The sequence below is a fragment of the Gekko japonicus genome, unplaced genomic scaffold (assembly GCF_001447785.1).
Source record: "Gekko japonicus isolate JY-2015 unplaced genomic scaffold, Gekko_japonicus_V1.1 scaffold1600, whole genome shotgun sequence".
NCBI classification, from domain to species: domain Eukaryota; kingdom Metazoa; phylum Chordata; class Lepidosauria; order Squamata; family Gekkonidae; genus Gekko; species Gekko japonicus.
The window spans coordinates 185,790-196,552 of record NW_015163138.1 but is presented as its reverse complement, the minus strand read 5'-3'; the positions used below and the strand labels follow the sequence as shown (position 1 = coordinate 196,552).

The following is a 10,763-nucleotide window of genomic DNA, read 5'->3' as shown; positions in this document are numbered from 1 at the left end:
GCCTGCAAGACGGAGCTCTTCCACCAGGCATTTGACCACACTTAACATCCTGATAACTTGGAGCCTACCTGGGATTGTTTGCATCATCTAAGTCTGTACTGACTGACTTCTGTTACGAAAACACTGGATTATGACTGCCGTCGCATAGGGATATGTGTATGCATTGCACTTTAGATTTTTTGTGTTTTTTTATTTTCAACACTTTTTTATCGAAGTATTAAAAATTCATACAACTGTTAAAGTAAGATAAAACCACTTCAATTTTAACAAAAATTAGCTAGTACTAATAACAACATAATCTATACATCAATCATCAAGAACAAATATATAATCAACATTTAACTAAACTCAATATTGTACTGGATATCATTATATTTCGGAGAAGAAGATTCTTTAACAATAAATCAGGTAAATATTAAGCTTTGACCAACCTTTTAACACTACTTTTCACTGTGTAGATTATTGACCTATTATAATTTAATCTTATCTGTAATAGGATATATCCACATGTCCCTATTAAGACATATTCTACCTTTCGACTTCCTTCAGAGCCAATCAATATATTTCTTCCAAGAGGGTGGTATGTATTGTTCTGCTTCTAAGAAGGTAAGAATAGGAAACCACTTTGCACTAAACCTCAAATCGGGCTGGCCGGTTTTTGCAGCATTACATTTTCCAGTAATACTTTCCATTATATATTGGTCCCAAAGTTTTTGGAACCATTCCTGGATAGTGGGTGAGCTTGGATTCTTCCATTTTGATGCTATTGCAGTTCTCGCCGCATAAAGCATTGTTTTTAATATACTTTTATAATGATGCTGATCTATATTTTCTGGCCTGTTTTAACGCTTTTATGTAAGCTACCCAGAGCCTGTTTCGGCGGGGAGGGCAGGGTATAAATCCAATAAATGAATGAATGAATGAATAAATAAATAAATAAAACATACTCAAAATGTAAGGACATGAGAAGTAATAACATAGAATCACAGAGCTGGCAGGGGCCCTACAGGCCATCTCGTCCCACCCCCTGCTTAAAAATCCTCCACAAAATGTCCCCGATAGAGAAGCTTCTGAAGGGACAAGGCACTGCCATTAAAATCCTATGTAGTTTCTTCACTATTAGTCCATGGAAATTTGACCAGAATAGGGTTGCCACTTACCTGCCTGTGATGGGAATCCTCTTGCTGATACTGCCATGTCCCATGCACTTGCTCAGTTGAGTGGTGGGGCGGGGAATGGAGGGGACAGCAATGCTGATTGATATCACGATGCTCTAGGACAGTGATGGCGAACCTTTTAGAGACTGAGTGCCCAAACTGCGACCCAAAACCCACTTATTTATCGCAAAGTGCCAACACGGCAATTTAACCCGAATACTGAGGTTTTACTTTAGAAAAAACAACTCATACATTAACTTAAGATGATCCAAACAAAGTAAGGAAAGCAATCCCAAATGCTTTCATTTACTTTAAATTATTTGGCAGAGAATTCGACACTTTAATGATGGTCTGGGCCTGGCTGGGGCCATGGCAGTGCCCGCAGAGAGGACTCTGAGTGCCACCTCTGGCACCGTGCCATAGGTTCGCCACCACTGGCCTAGAGCATCCCTGACAAGGGTTTGTCCAGCCGCTGGCTTAAAGACTGCCAATGAAACATTATAAAACATAAAAACATACAACATTATAAAAGTTACCGATTAAAACCCAGTATTAAGAACCCAGCCAGAGAACAAAACCAACATGAAACGCTGAGTGGGATGAACTGACCAGGTAAAAGCAGGCTATAAAGATGCAAACAGAGCTCCACCGCCTACCTCTTTGGTTCACCGGCCTGCTAAATAGCAAAATCAGAGTCTTCCTGGCCCTAACAGGCCAAGGGAGGGAGCGGTCTGGTGGAGGAGCAGGGTAAGAGGCAGAGGCGGCAACTGTTTCAAAGCATTTAAATGTGCCACCTCTGGGTGAGGAACTGGCAATCCTACATGGTTTGTATATGACATCATCATCATCATCATCATCTACCCAGTGGTTCGAAAGCTTCGGCGAGTAGATAAAATGGGTACCACTCCTTAGAGCGAGTGGGCACACTGACCCCCCCCTTGTGGGGTGGAGCAGTGTTAGCCGGCGAACGGAAGTCCAGCTCGCATGATGGAAAGCCCAGGGTTCCCTCTAAGCTGAGTTAGTGTGAGCTAGCTCACAGTTTTTCAGCCTCCGGCTCACACCTTTTTGTCCTGGCTCAGGAAGGAAGGCTCCAGAGCAAACTGATTTGTGCAGCAGCCAAGCCGCTGGCTCACACCTTTAATGCCAGTAGCTCACAGAATTTTTGCTCACAAGACCCCACAGCTTAGAGGGAGCATCGGTCACGACCCTGGTATTCCTTGGAGGTTGCCCTTCCAAATACTAGCCAAGGTCGACCCTGCTTAGCTTCTGAGATCTGATGAGATTGGGCTAGCCTCGGCCATCCAGGTCAGGGCTTATATCTGACAACAAACGGGGAACGAGTCAGAATTTTTTCACTTGCCGTCAAGTCACAGCTGACTTAGGGTGACCTGGAATGGTTTTCCAGGCAAGAAACATACAGAGGTGGTTTGCCATTCCCTGCCTCTGAGTAAAACGCTGGGCTTCCTTGGGGGGTCTCCCATCCAACCACTGACCAGGGCTGACTCTGCTTCGCTTCCCAGATCTGATGAGATCAGGCTAGCCTAGGCCATCCCGGTCAGGTCGAAGGGGAGTCCTGTGGCCAGGGGTCATTTCGTAGAAAAAGAGGTGCAGGAGCAAATTAGCATAACTTATTTGCATATGCCACACCCCATGACATCACCGGAAGTGTGTCAGAAGGCAACACCCAACGCTCAGGCTCCACTGGACTGTTTTGGATTGCGAGGTATTGGGGGGGGGGGGAATGTGCAGATCTGTCCTCACAGAGGAGGGAGTTTAGGATATAGAGGGAGAGCTTGTACCTGAAGGCGGGCTGGGGGGGCTCTGCAACTTACCTGGCTGCTTCTTGTTCCTAGTGGCCCAACTGAGGGCTGCTGGGAGCAGGGGGAGGGGCTTTTTGCATGTGCCCGCCCCCTGGGCTCCTTACTGCCGGAGCTCCGCTCCTTTGCACTCCCGCAGGAAATGATCCCTGCCTGTGGCCGCTCAAAGACTGCTTGAAGCTTCTGCTTTTATTCTGCTGATGGACATCGTGATGGCCACGAACGAAGATGGCTTCCAAAGGGGGTTTAGATAGCTTCATGGAGGAGAGATCCATCAAGCACTACTTGCCGTGGTGTCTGAAAGGAACCTCCATCTAGACGGGCACCAAACGTCTGAATGCCAGCGCTAGGAGCCAGACTCCACACCTTACAGGGAGCATTGCTTCTGACCCACCAAACTGCAGTCCACCATCTGAACAGGAGACGCCAACACAGGATCGATAAACCTCCTGCTTTCCCGCCAACTGCTCCAGAAGATAGTGCCTCCTGCCCAGCACTAGGAGGCAACTGGGGCTTCGATGCCTTGTTTGCTGACCCACCAGGGCAACTGGTTGGCTGCTGTATGAGACAGGATGCTGGACTAGACAGACCACTGCTCTGATCCAGTAGGGCTCTTCTTATATTGTTATGTTGTCCCTGAGGGAGGATTTGGCAACCCTACCTGGCTTAAACCTGATCCCAAATGGGTGGACCCAGTATACTGATGACTAAAAACCCAAAAGGTGTCTTGTTGAAGGCAGCAGAGTGCTCAAGGCACAAAGCGCAGCGGAGTTTATCTGGGCTAATTTATGCAGTAGCCAAATCGCTCGCTCACCACTTTAATGCCAGTAGCTCACAAAGTAGAATTTTTTGCTCACAAGACTCCACAGCTCAGAGGGAGCATTGGTCAGGACCCTGATTTCCTGACTGTCTGCTGCAACTGGAAGTAGCATCTTCCAGGCTACAGGTAATAGCTGGTGAGTGAAACTTTGCAAGGTAATGAGAAGTCCTGCAGCCTTCTTTAAGCGCACTGAGGCCAAATGCACAACGTCTTGCCTATAATCCATTCCTTTATTTTAGAAAAATTCTCCAGGGAACCTGGAGATTGGCACCAATGGTTCCCCAGGAGGAAAAGTACAGTCTTTCTCTGCAGTGCGGACCAAAGCAGCTTACATGGACAGGGTACGGCATACCTGAGGGGCCGCCTTTCCTCACATGTTCCCCAGAGAGCACTGTATTCAGTGTGACATCGATCCTAGTCTAACTAGCTAGGATGGATAGAGATGCAGGAAGCAGGTCCTGCACTCATGGTGCCAAGACGGAGAAGGTCAGGCACAGTGTGGAGAGAAAGTGTCAGGCTGGAAGGAAGATTTCCTGAGAGCAGCAATCTACACATCAAAGGGATAGTATCAGAGCAGTAGAAGGGAAGGACAGAACAGTGGTCTCTTTATTTTTCTGACTCTCTTATAGACCCCCCCCCCCCAAAGTATGAGGCTAAGAGGCAGCATAAAGTCCTTCACTTCCAACACTTGTTACTCCTTAAAGTCTAACAGATGGATTGAAGCATATGCAGTCATGCTGCAAGACTCCATTTTTTTGTTTCTTGGCTCCAACAGACTAACACGGTGACCCAACTGGAATTTGTACAGAACACTAAATACAAAATACAAAATGAATTTGACCTAGCAGTAAGAAATGAAACATCAATCATGTAAGTTAAGTGTGTGGTTCCCGATAACTTATAGATGGCTTAAGAGAAGGTGAAAATGTGTGGGAAGGCATATCAAAAAGTAAAAAGCTGACAAAATGTTTTAATGGTGGATATAAATAAATATAAATTGTTATCTTTAAAGCAGCTTAAACAGGGAATGAAAAATTACTTAAATTACTTAAGCAATTAGAATGGCTTTATTAAGGTGAAGCCGGTTTGTTAGTAACATTATTGATACTAAAGGAATTGTAATTTAAATCTACTATAAAATTTGTTGTTAAAGTAATGTATAAAACCTTGTAATATGTGCTTTAATTTACTGGATGGAGAAAGGATAATGGAAATGAATTGAGTTATTAACCCAGATTGGAATGCTACAATGTACAATGTACTTAAGTATCTGTATATCCCAGTGTGTGTTTGTTTGTCTAAAAAAGTAATAAATAGATTATTAAAAAAAAAAAGAACTCTAAATTTGTACTCAGGCACTTCAAATCCCAGCTGAGGCAAAGATTTGCTCAATGTCTTCAAGGCAAGTTGCTGCAAAATCCTGTAAAATGGGGGGAATAGCTCGGATCCAATGGAGTCCGTGTGTAAACATAAGGATTTCCGCCTACAGACTGAGAATTTTTCGCCTCCCCAATCTGCTGAGGTCCCAAATGCCCCCTGAAATACCCAGAGGCCCACTTTCCCCTAAGAGCAACATTTGGGAGTAGTAGGGGTTGCAACAGTAGGCAGGTGGTGGTGGTGAGAAAGTAATGCCGTCAAGGTGGAAATTTGTTCTGCCAGCAAAAACACTCCAGTAGACCCAAAGCCAATATCAAAGTACCTCGGTTTGAGTCCAGGAGCACTTTAAAGACCAACACAATTCTGGGGATATACGTTTTCAAGAGTCAACGTTCCCTTTGTCAGAGAGACAAGAAAATTGACTCTCGAAAGCTTCTGCCCTGGAAATCTTGTGGGTCCCTAAGGTGCGACGGGACTCGAATCCTGCTCTTCAGATCGACACAGCTACCCACCTGAAAGTATCTTGGCACGAGTGTGAATTAAAGTAAAGTTTGCAAACCACTGAGCCTATTTATAGGCTTGTTTTAAACAGGCTGACAGAATATTTAAAATATTTTAAAAGCCTTTCAAATATTGTCATTTGGAGGAGGGCAAGGAGCTGAAGGTCAAAGAAGACGGGGACGGCAAAGGATGAGATGGTTAGACAGTGTCATAGATGCAACGAACATGAAATTGAGCAAACTTCAGAGGACACCGGAAGACCGGAAGGCCTGATCTGGTCCATGGGGCTGCGAAGAGTCGGACTCGACTGTGCGACTGAACAGCAACAACGAAAGGAGCTGTTCCAGTTGGCAGCAGAGGAGAGGACCCGAAGCAACGGGTTTAAATGACATGCAGAAAGGTATTGGCTGGATATTAGGAAGAACTTTTTCATGGTCAGAGTGGTTCAGGGGTGGAACCGGCTGCCTAGGGAGGTGGTGAGCTCCCCTTCACTGGCAGCTTTCAAGAAGAGGCTGGACGAATATTTGTCAGGGATGCTTCAGGCTGGTCCTGCACTGGGCAGGGGGTTGGACTGGATGGTCTGTATGGCCCCCCTTCCAGCTCTATGATTCTATGATACTAAGTAAGTACCACTGATTTTAAAGGGACTTCCTTACAAGACAGTAATCCTTCAAGCTGCAGTATTGTAGCTGGACGCCTAATATGGCCCCGGTCACACGGGAGGTTTAGGCCCGGAAGAGGGACGGATCGGGGGCGCAGCAAACGGGCGTGATCACACCGCAACATCTGTGAAGCGGCACGCACCCGTCCCCGATCCGGCCCTTTCAGGCTGAAAATGTGCATTAAAAAAGAACCTACAAAGAGCAGGACTTTCCTGGAACGCCGCAGCAAGCGTGGCCGTGGGATCGCCGGCGCGCCCGTCTTCAGGAGCATTCGAGGTTCCTGGCTGAACTGCGCATGCACACACATGCGCAGCCGGCTGCCTCGTTCTCCCTTCAGTGGCTCCCCCCCAGCATCCAATCGTGCTGAGGAGCAACTGCGTGGCGGCTCAGAGTGTCTCCCCCCCAGCATCCAATCGTGCTGAGGAGCAACTGCGTGGCGGCTCAGGGGATCTGTCTGATCCTGCCGCTGCGTGTCTCTTTTGCTGCAGCTCTAAAAAGCTGCACTTTGGCCGTGCTTTCCCCCCCATGTGGCAGGGGCCTATGTTTACTCCAAAGTCCCATTGATTTAAAAGGGAACTGATGGCGGTAGAAAGTGCCGCCAAGTCGCAGCTGACTTATGGTGAGCTCTGGTGGGGTTTCCAAGGCAAGAGACGTCCAGAGGTGGTTTGCCATGGCCTGCCTCCGCGTCACAACCCTGGTCTTCCTTGGAGTCCTCCCATCCAAATACTGACCAGAGCCAACCCTGCTTAGCTTTTGAGATCTGACGAGATCAGCCTAGCCTGGGCTATCCAGGTTGGGGCAGGGAATTACTTCCTAGTAAGTGTGAATGAGGAGCTGCGGTGGCTCAAGTGGTTAAGACACTGAACTGCAGGCTGTGAAAGGTCGGTAGTTCAGCAGTTCGAGACCTGAGTGCGCCGCATGATGGAGTGAGCTCCCATCTCTAGTTCCAGCTCCTGCCAACCTAGCAGTTCGAAAGCAAGAAATTGCAAGTAGATAAATAGGTACCACTTCAGTGGGAAGGTAACAGCGTTCCGTGCGCCTTGGTGTTTAGTCATGCCGGCCACATGACCACGGAAACGTCTTCGGACAGCGCTGGCTCTTCGGCTTTGAAACGGAGATGAGCACCGCAACCCTAGAGTCGGACTCGACTGGCTTTCGAGCAAGGGTACCTTTACCTTTTAAGTGTGAATGGCGAGGGAAGGTGGCATGGCGTAGCCCGATCTTGTCCCATCTGGGAAGCTAAGCAGGGTCGGTACTTGGATGGGGGACTGCCAGGGTCCCAACCAAGTACCGACTCTACTCTGCCGAGGAAGGCAGTGGCCAACCACCTCTGCTTCTCACTTGCTCTGAAAGAAGCCCCTTGCTGGGGTCATCGTAAGTTGGATGCAACTTGACGGCACCCTACACACACACAGATGCCAATATGGGAGGAAGTCCACGCGGTATAGCCCGATCTCGTCAGATCTTGGAAGCCAAGCAGGGTCTGTACTTGGATGGGAGACCGCCGAGGAGGACTCTGCAGAGGAAGGCCATGGCCGACCACCTCTGCCTCTTACTTGCCTTGAAAGCCTCTTGCTGGGGTTGCCATAAGTCTGTTGCGGCTTGATGGCACTTATTTTTATTTATCAATTAGATTGTTACCCCGCCCTCCCGGCAAGTGTGAATGGGATTGCAACTTGGGAAGAATTCAGCCCCACAGCCAGGATTTTGTGGATTGTTGGGGCAAAAGATTTTCTGGTGGGGCTACAGACTAGGAACCAGAAGCTACCTACTGTTGCTTCAGATACACTGTGGCCCCGGTCACATGGAGCATTAGGCACGCTAGAGAGACGGAAGATAGGCAGATTTTCCGGGCGCGATCTCACCGCTACATCTGGGAAGCGTAGAGCTCCCGTGGCTCACCCGAGGCTTCACTCTGAAGATGCGCTGTAAAAAACTAGAACCTCCGAGGTACTAGTTTCCGGAAACCGCGGGACAAGGGCGGGAGTCAGATCACGTTTCCGGTGTCAGCTCGTGGCATCCGGCACCCGCCCATGTCCCGTCGCGAAAAGTGGCTTTTTTTGTCAAGTCTCCACGGGTGCACACAAGCACCCAACGGCGCACGCAAACACTTGGGTTAAAAAAAACAACCCCCGCGGCGCCGCTTCTTTGCAGGTATGATCGGCACCTCCCCCCAACCACAGGACGTCGGGCGGGACGTTTGATCCGGCTGCCGTGTGGTAGTTCGCTCCGGGGCAAACAGCCACGCCTCCCCCCCGCGATATCCGGCCTGTGTGACCGGGGCCTGTGTGTATCTTCTGTTCTATAGCAAAACTATAGGATACTGTGCCCTAAACCATTCCAAACCATACAGAGAAAAAGACAATGAACAAAAATGGTCTTAATTACCGGTGATGTTTAAAAATAATTAAAAATCCATTTTCAGAAGGAAATCATGTGGGGGCAGACCCTTTAAGAAAGGGGGCAGAGCCCCCAATAGCCCCACTGATGCTAGAGGCTAGGAAGGATTACAGAAATTACGCAAAATTTGCAACTTCAGGGCACATGCAGAGAATGAGAAGAATCCCCCCCCGTTCTCACCTTGGGAGAGTTTCCTGACATAGCCCTCGTTGCTCACAATGTACTCGATGCCTTGCTGGGAGTTCATGACCGCCCGCACGCAGTTGATGCACGTCAGCTGCAGCAGCGCATCGGAGATCCTGGAGACGCCCCTCCCGGACAGCCTGTCCAGGGCTTCCAGCAGGAGGTCCAGTCCGCAGAGCTCCAGGAACTGGACCATCCAGTTGTCATCGCTGCTCTCCAGTCTCTTCTTGAGACCGGAATAGTTCACCACGGAAGGGATCTGCAGGAGGCGGATGCAGAGCTCCGGCTCGGCGTTTTCCAAGTTGGCCTCCGTCTGGTCCGAGTCCTGGGGCCCCAGCTTCTCCTTCAGGGCGACCCATTTCTTCTGGGCCCCTTCCTTTTTGACGGACATGTTGGCCGGCTGCTCCTGAAAGGGGAAGGGAGAAAAGGGGCGTGAAGGCTACCTCCGTGATCCGACATTGTCCCACTCTCTAGAGAAGGAAGCTTTCCCAAGGAGATTACAGCGACCGAGCAGGCAGAGAAAGATCTCAGCTCAATCCAAGAGCCTGTTCTAATTTCTGGGAAGGGATGCTAATTGGGGCATGGTCACACGGCGCTGACTGCCCTATCAGTTCCATGAGTTTTGCCCAAGATGTGTACAGACATTGGCCAAGATGTGTACCTAAGCAAGCCTTCCTTGTTTCTTTTGTGAGGTCTCTGCCCACCACCCCGTCCGCCACTTGCGGTAACTGGAACTTCCGTCACGATCATTCCAGTCTGTAATGGGGGCTAGCATTGTTTGAAGAATCAGGGCGTTGATTGAGAGGTTGCTCACGCCACCAATGAACATCTCCCCTTCCTTTCAAAAAGCCACTCGGATGAACACAGACAGAACTACACAGGAATTGCTTAGATATACGTTAACTGCAGCAAGAGTAGTAATTGCAGCATAGTGGAAAATCGAAGATTGCCCAACTCTTGAGAATTAGGTAGATAAAATGCAAAGCTGTTATGGCCAAAAATAAATAAATAAATAAAAACTGACAAACTTCATTAATCGGAGACCGAAAGACGAACCTGAAAATAACTGGCGAGTTTTCTGTGATTACTATGAAATAGTAAAGCGGTTTTCCTCCATAAGATTCTTATCACAGCAAACTGCTATGTTGAAATTACATACAAATTTCTATGAGGTTATTCATGGTTTATCATATAACTGATAAGACAGGATAAAAATGTTAATATTATTATGAGAAAAGGGTAGAATGTTGAGTAGGTCGTCATAGTGGTTTTTAAACTTATTACGTCATATAGTTTTCTTTAAAAGTATTGGAATCAAGGCGGATAAAAATGTTAATATATTATGAGAAAAGGGTATAATGTTGAGTAGGTCGTCATAGCGGTTTTTAAACTTATTACATCATATAGTTTTCCTAAAAATTCAAGTACTGGAATCGAGGATTGTCCTAAATTTTTGAAAAAATGCCCTTTATATACTATGTTTTGGTAATTTTACCTTTATTCTTTCCCCTTACCCCCTCTGTCCTTGAAAAAGAGCAGTTTGTGTCAGAGTTCTCTCAGCCCCACCCATCTCACAGGGTGTCTGTTGTGGGGAGGGGAAGGGAAAGGCGTTTGTAAACCACTCTGAGACTCCTTCAGGTAGTGAAGGGCGTGGTATAAATCCAATCTCCTCCTCCTCCTCTTCTTCTTCTTCATATTTGCAAAAAATGCCCTTTATATACTATGTTTTGGTAATTTTACCTTTATTCTTTTCCCTTACCCCCTTTTCCTTATTCTGTATTCCTTTAAAAAATTCAAAATAAACTTTTTTTAAAAAAAAGCTGCTTAGAGATACCTTAGCTCTGGT

General features: G+C 47.4%; 1 protein-coding gene across 1 annotated transcript in view; it reads right to left on the bottom strand.

The window, feature by feature from the left end:
* Positions 1 to 9,308, bottom strand: part of INF2 (inverted formin, FH2 and WH2 domain containing) — a 14,241-nt gene extending 4,933 nt beyond the window's left edge. The window contains exon 1 of the mRNA XM_015406971.1: positions 8,915 to 9,308. Within this exon, the coding sequence (XP_015262457.1) occupies positions 8,915 to 9,308 (394 nt within the window). The remainder of the gene's footprint in view (positions 1 to 8,914) is intronic.
* Positions 9,309 to 10,763: the final 1,455 nt, after the last annotated feature.